The sequence below is a fragment of the Colletotrichum gloeosporioides genome (genome assembly GCF_011800055.1).
Source record: "Colletotrichum gloeosporioides strain Lc1 chromosome Unknown consensus_17, whole genome shotgun sequence".
In the NCBI taxonomy this organism is placed as follows: domain Eukaryota; kingdom Fungi; phylum Ascomycota; class Sordariomycetes; order Glomerellales; family Glomerellaceae; genus Colletotrichum; species Colletotrichum gloeosporioides.
Window position 1 is genome coordinate 2,081,407 of NW_025544662.1, and position 12,444 is coordinate 2,093,850.

The window sequence follows — 12,444 nt, forward strand, 5'->3', positions numbered from 1 at the left end:
CCCGAACACTCGAGCTTGTCGCAACCATTATATCTTACGATAGGCGTCAAGCATTCGGGGCAATCTCGGGCCTGTAGTCCCTTCCTGGCCTGTTCGCGACCCTTATGTGTTTCCGACTCGCACGAGGAATCGCTGTCGTGGTGAAGATACACGTGGCGCAAACAGGCACCAGGCATGAAGGGCTTCGCGACGAGCGTGACCGCCTGGTGATGGATTACAAGGCATGTACTCAAAAACAAACCTGGAACCAAACTTGACTGCTGAGGTGGTTCCGTGACGTCGTCCTAGCTGTCATCGTCGTCGTCGTCGTCGTCGTCGTCGTCGTCCTTCGTCGGCGTCCTTGTTACCTATCACAGAACGAAGGTGCTTCACCACACGGTTTAGAACTAGTTTCAACTCGTTTTCTCCATTTCATACCTTTCTTGCCTTTTATATGTAGCCAGAAACAAATTACCTGAAACAAATACAAAAAGATCTGCTTGCACAGGGATATATACAATCATCAATTTTTGTCTTCACTTTTCGCCATTGTATCAACATGATGGAAAACCAATAACCCAATAAAACAAGAACAACCCACCCTCTTTTCCCCTCATAAAACACACCGTTCTTCTAAGCCTGGTTGCGCTTGGCGAGCATGCTCAACGCGCTGCCCGCGAGAATGAAGCCGGCCTGGTCCTTGGTGACGGCGTGCAGCGTGGGGACGAGCACCTCGGAGCCGTCCTTCTTCTTCACAAGCAGCTGGACCTTGCCCTTGCCGCCGTTCTGGAGCATCTCGTAGAGGCCGACGGTGCTGACCTCGTCGCAGGCGGCGATCTTGTCGTAGTCGGCCTCGTTCTCGAACGTCAGGGGCACGACACCCTGCTTCTTGAGGTTGGTCTCGTGGATGCGGGCGAACGACTTGGTGAGGACGACGCGGGCGCCGAGGTAGCGCGGCTGCAGGGCGGCGTGCTCGCGCGCGCTGCCCTCGCCGTAGTTGTGCTCGGCGACGACGAGCCACTCCTGGCCGCGCTCCTTCCAGCGCTGGGCGAGCTCGGGGATGGTGTGCTTGGAGCCGTCGACGTCGTAGGCGGCGTTGACCTCGCCCGTCTCCTTGTTGACGGCGGTGTTGAGGGTGTTTGTGCTGATGTTGGGCAGGTGACCCTTGTACTTGAGCCAGGGGCCGGCGGCGGAGATGGTGTCGGTGGTGCACTTTCCGGTGACCTTGACGAGGACCTTGAGGCCGGTGATGTCGCCCTCGGGGAAGGGGGGAAAGGGCTCGAGGAAGGCGAGGCGCTCAGAGGTCGGGGAGATGGCGACCTTGATCTCTGGGTTGGGCTTCTCGGGTGAGATGGCCTGGAGGGAGGCAACGCCGGACTCGAAAGGGGACTTGGGGTTCTCGAGACCGCGGGGAGGGTTGAATTGGAACTCCTTGCCGTCGGTAGTCTGAAGCTTGTCGGTCATGGGGTTGAAGGTGGTTGAACCGGCGTAGGCCATGGCGGTCACGATCTCGGGGGAGGCGAGGAAGTTCATGGTGCCAGGGTTGCCATCGTTACGACCGCGGAAGTTGCGGTTGTAGGACGTCAGGATGGCGTTGAGCTCGCCCTTGGGGATATCATCTTGACGCTTCCACTGGCCGATGCAGGGGCCGCAAGCGTTGGAAAGGACGATACCACCAGCGCCCTCCAGAGTCTGAAGGGTGCCATCACGCTCGAGGGTGGCGCGGATCTGCTCGCTGCCAGGCGTGATGTAGAAGGGGGCCTTAGGCTTCAAGCCGGCGGCTTCGGCCTGCTTGACCATGCTCTCGACCTTGGTCATGTCCTCGTAAGAGCTGTTGGTGCAGCTGCCAATGAGACCGGCAGACAGGACCTCGGGCCATTGCTCTTGCTGAATGGTGCTCTTGAACTGGGACAGAGGGGTAGCCAAATCGGGGGTGAAGGGACCGTTAATGTGGGGCTCCAGCTCCGACAGGTTGATCTCGATGACTTGGTCGTACTCGGCGCCCTCGTCGGCTCTGAAGTTGAAGCTTCCCCAGTTCTTGTAGCCCTCAAGAGCGCGGTGCTGGGCTTCTCTGCGGGTTTGGAGCAGGTAGCGTTCCGAGGCCTTGGTGTAGGGGAAGATGGACGTCGTAGCGCCGACTTCGGCGCCCATGTTGCAAATAGTCGCCATGCCGGTAGCGCTGAGCGTCTCGACACCCTCGCCGAAGTACTCAACAATGAAACCAGTTCCACCTCGTACGGTAAGCTTGCCAGCGAGGTTGAGAATGACGTCCTTGGGAGAGACCCAGTCATTCAGCTTGCCAGTCAGCTTGACACCAAGCACGCGGGGGGCCTTCAGTTCCCAAGGAGCGCCGACCAAAGCCTCAACAGCATCAGCACCGCCGACGCCAATGGTGATGGTAGACAGACCGCCAGCGTTAGGGCTGTGGGAGTCCGTACCCAGCATCATGATGCCCGGCAGAGCGTAGACCTCAAGCACCGTCTGGTGGATAATACCCGCACCAGGGGGCCAGAAGTCCATGCCGTACTTGCGTCCGGCCGACTCGAGAAAGTCGAAAACCTCCTTATTTACCTGGATGCCGTCGACCAGATCGCTGTCAGCGCCCTTGGAGCCCACAATCAAGTGGTCGCAGTGGATACTGGCAGGAATGGCGGGCTGAGCGAGATTGCAGGACATGAACTGCAGGAGGGCCATCTGCGCAGAGGCGTCCTGCATGTTGACTCGGTCCGGGTTGAGCTTCAGGTTGGCGCTGCCGCGGATGTTGCGTCCATTCTCGGTGTTGGTGAGGAGCGACTCCTCGGCGTTGTCGAGATGGCTGTAGAGGATCTTCTCGGCGAGGGTAAGGCGCTGCTGTCCTCCAAGGACGTGGCGGACCTTGAGGAGGTTGTCGTGGAGCCTTCGGTAGGTGTCAGGCTTGATCGACTTGGGCAGGAGCTTGCGCATCTCGGCGTCAAGCTGGTCAACGTCTTGTGCCGTCGCAAAGGTCCTCCGGACCGGCAGACATGAGGACGCGGAGAGGCATGGTCGCGTGCGCGCCAGGAGCCGCTGTTGCGGTGTTAGTAACCTCATTGTAGGCTGGGATTTTTTTTTGAGTATGGCTGTACCCTCGCGGCGCCTCCAGTTCGACTGGCAAGCTGGATTGGTGCCATTGTCGCTGCGCACCTCGCTCCCAAGACTATGTGTGAGTCGTAATGGCGGGGTGTGGAATTTTTTGGATTGCAAATTGGCGATGTCGGATTGGAAAGTCTGGGGGAGTTTTACACCATTTGTGGGGCAACCCCAAAGAAACCTTGCACTGCCGGCACCGGCGACGACCCTACGCCGAGGCAAATCCCTGCACTGAGTCGGTATCGTCAAGAACTGATCACTTACACCAGAGACAGTGAGACGAGGCGGCTTGTCGATTCTCCCATTGAGTTTCTTTGGTATCGCTTATATCATCTTTCCTGTGTATACACCATAGTAAAGGAAGGTTACAAAGACAAGAAGGGGAGAACCGGACGAAGATGACGACGGACGACGACGACGACAGCAACAGAGGTGACAACAACGGCAGAGATAATAAAAAAAAATAAAAAAAAATAAAAAATTAGTCGCCATGGCACAGTAAAAATGGTGATCTCTTTTCTTTTTGTCGACTTATTCGACAGTATGCTTGATGCCAAGAAACAATTTCTCCTGTCCCAATTGCACCAACATCTCCTCAGCCAGCCTTGAGTCGAAGCATGGCTCAGAAGATGGGCCTTCTTGTGCCCTCTATATACAACCCGTAAACTCCGAAATCCCACAGTAGTCCCCCTTGCGCTGTCAAATGCTCCTCTACTAATCGTCTACTGGTCATACTGATTCTTCGTGCCAATAAAACCCTCGTTCCTCTCTCTTCTCTTGCCCCTCACCTCCTTGAACCACTCAGTGAGGGTATAGCCCCAGTGGCCGGCGACGAGCACGCCGCTAACGACGTTGACAATCTTCATCAGGAACTGCAGAAAGCCGTCTCTGGACTCCTCCACGGACAGCAGAATTGGCTCGATGTCGTACTTGAAGAAGATGCCGGGCACGTTGTGGTCGTCGACCTCCTTGCTCTGCTCGGTGACGGCGTACTGGTTCGTGAATATAGTGTTGGAGGTGGACGCCGACTTGCCAACGGTGTAGACGGTGGGCACAACAGAGAGGTAGTACTGGAACTTGTGGAAGTTGATTCTGGCGGCGTTGACGGTTCGGTCCAGAGGGTTGACAAGCGAGGGGTAGAAGGGGCCGAACGACATCTCGGAAATGATGTGCGAGAAGTTGAAAGCTGCCAGATGGTTAGTACGACTCGACCCACGGCGCATGAGTTACAGCCAACTTACCAGCATGGTCAAGGTGCTCCCCAAACTCCATGTATCCGTGACCTCTCGCGGTGATGTGGAAATCACCCTGCACCCTGTTCACGTCCAAGTTGCCGTAGATGCGGCAGCTGTCGCCCTCGCCCCATAGCTTCGGTGTCTTGGCCCACTTAGCCCTCTTCTTTCCAATGGCAACGATGTCGTGGACGTGTTCCTCGCCGAAGCCCTCCTCCTCCTGCCACCCCTCGCCCGTCACGATCCTGCCCTTGGTGTCCCTGCCCAGACGGTGGATGCCCTTGTTGTCGACCCACTGCGACCAGTTCGTCTTGTCGCGCTTAAGCTTGCTGGCCGCAAGGATGCGGTCGCCGGCGGCGTCCTGCACGTTGATGTGGAGGTCGTCGCAGTGCATGCGCACCACGATGTCCAAGTTGATCTGCATCTCGTGTCCAACTCCCTTCTCAACGGCGAAGGTGTGTGTTTCGGAACCGCGCCACCAGCGACCGACCTCGGTCCAGAAGAGGAAGAGTGATATCACTGCCATGGCGACAGTCCACTTGCCGCCGCCCGACGTGCGCGTTACATATTGGGGTTTCGCCTTGGCTGTGAGAACTGTGTCAGCTCATTGCTTCACGTCGGTTTGTTGAAGAGCGTTGCGCGAAGGTGCGCAACAGTCTGTCGTGTGACTTACGGAAAGCATCGAAAGCGCTGACAATATTCCCCTTCGCCCCGAAGGCGTCGTCATCCATGCCGTGCTTCTCGTCCCAGCCGTTCATCATGGCTGCCTTATGTCAATTCGATGACCTCGATTACCAATGCCGCCCGTGATCAGCGCAATTGAGATGTGGTCGCAAGTCGCTTCGCTGTGTGTGTTGATCACGAGGCTGTCGCAATTCGTCGATGTGTCCCTTTTCGGCTTGTTGCGAATGCCTGCCGTCAAAACCTTGTCTCGTTACCGCATGCCTCGTTCTCGGTGCCTATACGCAAAAATGAAAGACTTTTGAAGCTGCCAGGAATTGAGTCGTCGAAATTCGCCTCCTGAAAAGCTGGTCAGATTACTCGGCGCAACTCTCGTGAAGTGGGAGGTGTTGCAGAAGACTGTCTTAAGGACACTTTATCCAAAAGTTATCTGCAGTTCGGGCCCCCTGTCCAGGGGGCCAGAAATGATTGGTGCCGCATGTTAGTACAGATGTGCTAAGTGGGGCATGTGCAATGGAGCTTCCAACAGGGGTGTGTGCGGGAACGTCTCCATCCCACATGCATCGTCGCCACTCTGCGCATGCTCACAGTTCGGTACCAAAGTACATCACATCACTGTCAACTTTTTGTTTTTCTAAATGAAAAAAGAATTCGGATAGCCACGTTTCATTGCTGCCTAAAACCTACAAGTACCAATCTGTAATCTGTCATGAAAGCGTCATGAAACGAGCGTCACCTCGGACAACCTGAGAGACGAGTGATCGGTCCTACACTAACATGTGCGCTGAGTGGTCACCGTCATGTGCCAATACCAACTACCGCTTCACTACCGTCGAGACAGGTCTCAAATGAAAAACGAATACCCTGATAATCCTGTGAAATGAGACATGCGAGGAGAGCCAGACACCCTGAACAGACCACCGGTCACTCCGTATCCAGTGGGAAAGAAAATCACAAGAACGGCCTGAGGATGGTCTACTTCCTCAGCCGCCTCTGCTGCTCCTCAAGGAACTCCTCGTCGGAAGCGTCCAGGATGTCATACTCCTCATCGGTCATGAAGCCGTCATCTGAAGCATCCCACTCCTCATCCTCACCGCAGTCCTCGAACTCCTCTGCCTCAGAGCTAGTGGCAGGGGCAGCCTCAGACTTGACCTCCTCGTGAACGCTTGAAATCGGGGATTCCTTCTCCAATTTGGGGAAGATCATGTTGCTGCTCTGCATCTCGACAGGGACATCCTTGGGCTCTTCAACGACGGGCTTGGGGGCCTGGACGCTAACATCGCACCAAAGTCTGTGGCCAAACTTGAGACCGTCCTTGGTGGTCAGACGCCAGTAAGAGATAATCTTGCCCTCGCGCGCAGGAGTGCGGAGGAGAACGTTGAAAGCAAATTCCTGACCCGGTGCGAGAGGTGCGTAGCAGACAGTAGACTCAGAGGCAGAAACGAGCTCTGAGATACCGGCAGGGTGGTTAGAGTCGACATGGCCCATGTAGTCTCCGCCAACAAACTTGACAGAGCATCCGGCAGGCCACGCAACCTCGCCGTCGTTGCGAAGGACCCAAGTTTGCTCGAAGACATGGTTAGGCGGCAGGATGGTGCCGTCGGCGACGGTGTCGCGGACGAAGACAGCCGCGAGATCTTGCTCGGTGATAGGCTTCTCAGCAACGGGGGCCACGGGCTTCTCCTCGATAACTTCCTTCTTGACCTCGGGCTCCTTCATCACTTCTACCACGGGCTCGGGTGTCTTCTCGACGACCTCCTCCTTGACGGTAGGCTCTGTAGGCTTCACATCAACCACAGTCTGGACGGTGTTGATGGATGCGTTGGCGGTAGTCTCGGTGGAGCGAGAACTGGTGCGGCGGATGTTGCGGTCGCCCATCTGGTGCATACGCTGGCCATCTCCGCGCTCGCCAGTGGTAGTAACAGTGACATGGCGGACAGGCGTCTTAAACTTGACCAGAGGGTGAGTCTTGTTGTGGGTGTTAGCCGGGCTAGCCTCGCAGTTAGCACAAAAGTCGGTGTCGTGGCACACGGTGCACTTGTAGCGAACACCGGTGATATAAGTGGGCGCGTTGTGAGCGCGGGCACACAGGGGACCGTCACAGCAGATGCCGAAGTGGACAGAGCGGCTGACAGCACGGCTACGGACCTCCTCGAGAGGCTCGTAGATGGGAACGAAGCGGTGGTTGGGGTGAACGAATTTGGAGTTCACGATGCAGTCAGCGCAGTAGTCCCAGTCAGGGCAGTCGAGGCACTTGTGACGGACACCGGCGATGTACTTGTCGCAGCCGTCGCAAATAGCGTTGTGGCTCTGGTTGCGGCCAGGAGACATCTTGATCTGGATGTGGCTGGGGACATGAGCGCCCTCGACGGCGGGCACGAAGGGGTGCTTCGGGTTGTGGCCGTGAGAATCCTTCTCGAAACAAGCGTGGCACAGGTCGAAGTCCTCGCAAGAGGTGCAGTGGAGGAAGCTGGCTTCGGGAAGCTCGGTCACACAGCAGTTGCAAGTGCGCATATTGTACATGGCATTGCTGAAGACTGGGAGAATTCTCTCGGGCAGCAGCTGCTGGACTGAGACCTTGATGGGTTCCTTGACTTCCTTGGTAGCGTCCTTGGCCTTGCTCTTGGTCTTGGGAGCGATGGTCTCCGTGGTACTGTTGATAATCTGGCCATTCTTCACGATACGCTTGATGAGCCAGTGGTCAGCACCGTAGCAGGTGATGCCCTGGTCAACGCAGTCTTGGCAGAGGTCAAAGTCGCCGTCGTCGCATGTTGAGCAGTGGTAGTGAGCATCAGGGACTGTCTGGTCGCAGCTGTTGCAGCAGACTGCGAAGTTTGTGTTGGGGTGCGTGAGAGCAGGGCAGCGTCCCCATGATGATCTCGCGTGCGTGGTCTCGGCGCCAGAAGCGTTCGCAAACCACTGATCGCGGGCAGTGATGCCCTCGGAAACGGGGATATCCGGGGTTGCTGGTGCCTCCTCGTCGTTAATCTTGGCGTGTCTCCTCAACAATGAGGCGAGAATGGAGGCCTCAAAGTCGAGGCCGGTGTCGCTGGTGGGCAGCTCCTTCTTGGGCTCAACATCAGACTGCTGCAAGTCGACGAGTGGCTGAACTGGGGCCTGCTCCTCAACCTTGGGTGGGACGATCGGGGTGCTGGACTCGGGAACATCCTCAACGGACACTGGCCTAGGAGCCATCTTTTCCTCAACGAGCTTGGTGACACGGAGCTTGAGCTTTTGCTTGGCCTTGGCGGCGCGGTAGAGTTGCTTGTAGACTGAGACGTTTGACTTGTCGAGGGTGATGTACGAACCAGCCGAGTCAGAGTATCTCTCGAGAACTACGTTATCGTCCTGGGTAAGAGCCAGGAGAGCGCGAACCTATGTGAGGTCGTGTTAGCAAGGTGTTTCCACCACAAAAGCCCCAAAACTCTAATAATGGCGGTGAAGAGTGCAACTCTGCAACATGGCGAGACGTCGCAAGGAGACTCAAAACGTGGCCATGAGAATACGAGCAGGTTGGCAGGTAGCGGAAGCAGCGGGTGAATGACGTACTCTCTCTTCGAGGGTGCTGGGTCCCATATCTCGCAGAGGCAGCTTGTGGCGACGGGTCATTCCCTCGAAGTTGATTTTCAGGGTGACCTGAGTGTCTGGCGATGTTGTGTTGTTGGACGCCATGTTGAAAGGATGGAAAGTGATTGCTGGGTATCGATGATGTGTGTCGCGGTCGGCCGGCGGGGAGGGGATGACGGCTCTTGCGGGTGTTTCACGAGCTGAGCGGGTAAGCACGGTGCACGAGGCTCGCTCGGTCGGGGTTGGAGGGAAGTTCTCCTTTTCCAGACGACGGGTAGCGTGGTGGTATATGTATTGTGGTGGTCGACAATGGATGTGAAAGAAAAAAGAAGATGAAGAAACGGGACAAAGAGTAGACCAAGTAGTGGAAGACGGAAAGCTGGACAAGCGGGTGATGGATGGGGTGGGAGAGATAGTGACTTAAAGGATGATGGGGGTCAGTCGTCAGGTGGAGAAAGAAGGTGAGCAGGCGAGGAAGGACAAGCCGGAGAGAGACTGGACTGGTTGGCTCACACTTGGGGTGGTCTTGCACCGACACTGACCAGGTCTGGAGTGGAGGTGGAGGTGCCGGGTGGGGACACTGTGGGAGACTAGGCGGATGATGCGTCGCTGTCTCTGGAAGGTGTCAAGGACGCAGGACTCAAGGTGCCGAACTCGACGGGGACTGGACGAGACCTGCCTACGTTGAGATGCGGAACGGTGCGGTACTGGGTGAGAGCTCCTGCAGGTGACTTGGAGCTTGTATTGGGGGAAGGGGACTGGAGGACACTTATGTACGACCAGCAAGGAGGGCGAGGCCGAAACCGTGGTGGCCAGAGGCAGAAGGCATACAGACAGAGCCGGGACACATGGACACACCATACACACTCACACGCACACTGCACACACCACGCAATCCAATGGCAATGGGCGATGGCCACTGCCAGGCAGGAGAGCGGCAGCGTCACTCGCACCCGCTGGAGCTGGGATTGGCACGTCGGTGTCGGGTATCTCGCGGTGATGGAAGTGAATGCGCTCTGGTACTATCCCGAGCCCGGTGAGGATCTGCGAGGTGGAATTTGTACATGCCTTCCTTACCTTACAGCGCAAGGTACCTACCTGCCTGGGAGTGTGAGGTCCCTTAGTACCGTACCTAGGTAGGCACGGAGGCAGGCGAGTGCGGTGCAGTACCATTGGTGGTGACTCTTGAATTTGGAGACGACCTACGGGCTGGCTTTCCCCAGGCAGGACACTAGGAAAAGAGAGGGGCGAGAGAGGCGCTAGTGCAATGTGGTTGGCTGGGGGGCTCACGTCTGAAGTGAATGGAAGTGCTGCGGTGACCACCTCACTGACCATTGACCATCGTACAGAGAGAGAGTACAGGCGGGCAGTCACTGCCCAGCCAAAATGGAACTGCGAACTGCTCCGGTGCAACCTTGCCTCGGCGGGGACGGCTGGGTTGCAGTACGCTTGCGGAGATAGCCCTCGCCGCGAGCCAGCCGAGACATCACTAACCACGACCATGTCCAAGTGTCAGGTCTACGTAGCGCTTCTCGAGTCGCACGCCGTCTCTGCTTAGCACTTCTTCGCCATCCATGCTCGTCCTTCGGGAACCACAAACTGCTCACATGTCACCAATCTAGGGGCCGTACCTGGACTGGACTGCGAGACAGACAGGCAGAGAGGCACCCGTAGCCGGCACCCGTAGCGACACCCTCAGCTCAGCTCCGCGTTTGACACGAGGATTATTCAATCACCATGGAACGACTTGGAAAGAGGCGGTCAGCCAAATATCTGGCCGAGCGCTCTATCACACGTCCTCCACCTTACCTTGGTAGCTGCCTACTGCCCATGGAAGCTGCCACAATATTCTTTCGCCTCTTGCCTAGGCACCTTGACTCACCCAGCCAAGGTGTAGCTTACTGTTTGGCTGATGCATGGCAACACTGCCTCGCAAATCGAACCCCCCCGATGTCGCCTCTCGTCGTCGCCCCGTTCAGGCAGGCAGGCAGACGACGACACAAACAGCTGCAACAAGGCCAACCCGTAACCTCGAATCCTTCTCCATCTTTGCCTCCTGTTCCCTTTCCCACCCCTCGCCCATCAGGATTCGCACCTACACGCCCCCCGGCTCGGCTGTCTTCTGCCCATTACCACCTACCCCGGCTGCTCTGAGCAAAGACGCCATACCCAGTTCCCATTGGCACATGACCGGGGGCTGCCCTGCAAACACAAGACTCGGAATGAGGCGAACTGGAGCCTCGCCGCAAATGTTCCTATGTTTACTCACTGCAGCAATGCAAAATCCAGGAAATGGCGTTCGTTCGCCGGATTCTGCGGCTTGGTTTGAAGAGCCTCCTTGGCTCCTTAATCTTCCATCGACTTTTCTCTTTCCTCCCACACAATGGCATCCAGCGTTCAGACGTGCCATGTCACCATGCTGGCTCGTCCGTGACATTCTGCCGGCCCCGTTGATACGGAGCTTTTATGCAACCCATCGCGGCCCCCGAAGAGGCAGCTTGCTGCATAATTGCATGAGCAAGTCGGTCAGTCGGTCACTCGCCTCAGCGATAACACAATACAGCTGCCCCCGACTCTCCGAATCCGCCCAGGGATGCCCAGTGCTGTGCCTCCTCAGCAGACGCGCTGTCTCGCGCAGTCTCACAATCCTCTCCAATGCAACTATGCAGACCATGTCGGGGCTGCCTACACTCGAAAGACCGAGATGAACATTGCACTTGATGCGCTGGATACCACGATGCGCTCTGTAGAACACCAACCTCATGCAGCTACCGCGGCCGCGACCACATCCGCATCCGATCTTAGCGAGCCCGGCGGGCTGGGCGGTCTCGATCGGAGCACGTCGTTGGAGGGGCGGGTCGTCGATACTCCAAGACTCGGGACAGTCTGTTCGCCTATCACCTGAGCAGCTTCATTACTCGACGCTGCATTGAGCATCCCCCCGTTGATGCGATACAGTCACGCAGCACGCAACTTGCTGCAGCAGCATCAGCAGCACGCAATCCTACCGTCTCCACGGGCTTATCGGAGCCAGTGGAGGGTAGAAGAAATGATGTGCAACTAACCAACCTGGAATGACGGAAAAGAACCGCCGGGCCCAGTGTCTTGACTCGCTCACGTGGTCCCTTCATCCGTCACAGATCGAGAAACCATCTCTGAACTCAATGGCAAGACAGCCAAACAGCTGCCAGCAAGCCAAGCTCCTTCAGCTTCTTCATCTCAGCCAGCCTGCTGCTGCTGCCGTGCTCTTCCCTGCAAACCAGCACAGCCTTCATCGCCCTCTAACCTGCCTCCTTACCCAAATTCGAGTAGCATGTAATGCGTCTCCCGGACCACCAGGCAGTAGAACGCCAGCCTCGCATTACACTTCCTCTGACAAGCGTCCGTGAGATTTACAAAACAGGGAGGCGCGTATACCGAACGGCCAGCCAACCAAGCCAGCAGGAAAAGCCGACGCGACAACTCATCAACAAGAGGCACGTTTGACGACGGCGGCGACCAGCCAACAAGAGAGCTCCGTCGGAGGCGGGGGAGCTCTCGGTGAGCAAGCAATTAGCGTTCGGCGGTTGGCTGGTTGGCTGAGATCGACAGATGGCGGGGATAAGCAGGACGACATCAAAGACTGCAGCACATCCCCCAGAGGTCCGAGAGCGCAGCCTGCCATGCTTCGACATCGGCCTGCAGAACTGATAATGACTCCCAGGCAGTAGAGGTGCCTCGACTGAGGTCTGTTGTTCAAACGCTCACGCTGCGCGCTATCCGATTAGCCTACGCACGCTGCTAGTCATGCGAACTCAACCCCCGCCTTTTTCCCTTTCCATCAGAGTTCATCCACGACGGCGTCCCGCCAAGAAAGTGTCTCCTGAAATCGCTGCAT

The 12,444-nt window shown here is 56.9% G+C and overlaps 3 protein-coding genes across 3 annotated transcripts; all 3 read right to left on the minus strand.

Annotated features, from left to right (window-relative positions):
* Positions 1-612: 612 nt before the first annotated feature.
* GCG54_00011476 (putative aconitate hydratase) lies at positions 613-3,128 on the minus strand (the record flags this gene model as incomplete). Its single annotated transcript, XM_045411381.1, has 2 exons — positions 613-3,024; positions 3,084-3,128. 2 exons carry the CDS (start codon positions 3,126-3,128, stop codon positions 613-615), a joined length of 2,457 nt encoding a protein of 818 aa, XP_045268439.1.
* Positions 3,129-3,809: 681 nt separating this feature from the next.
* Positions 3,810-5,080, minus strand: GCG54_00011477 (ER-derived vesicles protein 41; the record flags this gene model as incomplete). The annotated part of the gene is made up of 3 exons (XM_045411382.1): positions 3,810-4,273; positions 4,329-4,904; positions 4,993-5,080. The coding sequence occupies 3 exons, from the start codon at positions 5,078-5,080 to the stop codon at positions 3,810-3,812; spliced, it is 1,128 nt and encodes a 375-aa protein (XP_045268440.1).
* An 895-nt stretch (positions 5,081-5,975) lies between these two features.
* On the minus strand, positions 5,976-8,672 carry GCG54_00011478 (Protein NBR1-like; the record flags this gene model as incomplete). The annotated part of the gene is made up of 2 exons (XM_045411383.1): positions 5,976-8,375; positions 8,550-8,672. The coding sequence occupies 2 exons, from the start codon at positions 8,670-8,672 to the stop codon at positions 5,976-5,978; spliced, it is 2,523 nt and encodes an 840-aa protein (XP_045268441.1).
* Between the last annotated feature and the right edge of the window lie 3,772 nt (positions 8,673-12,444).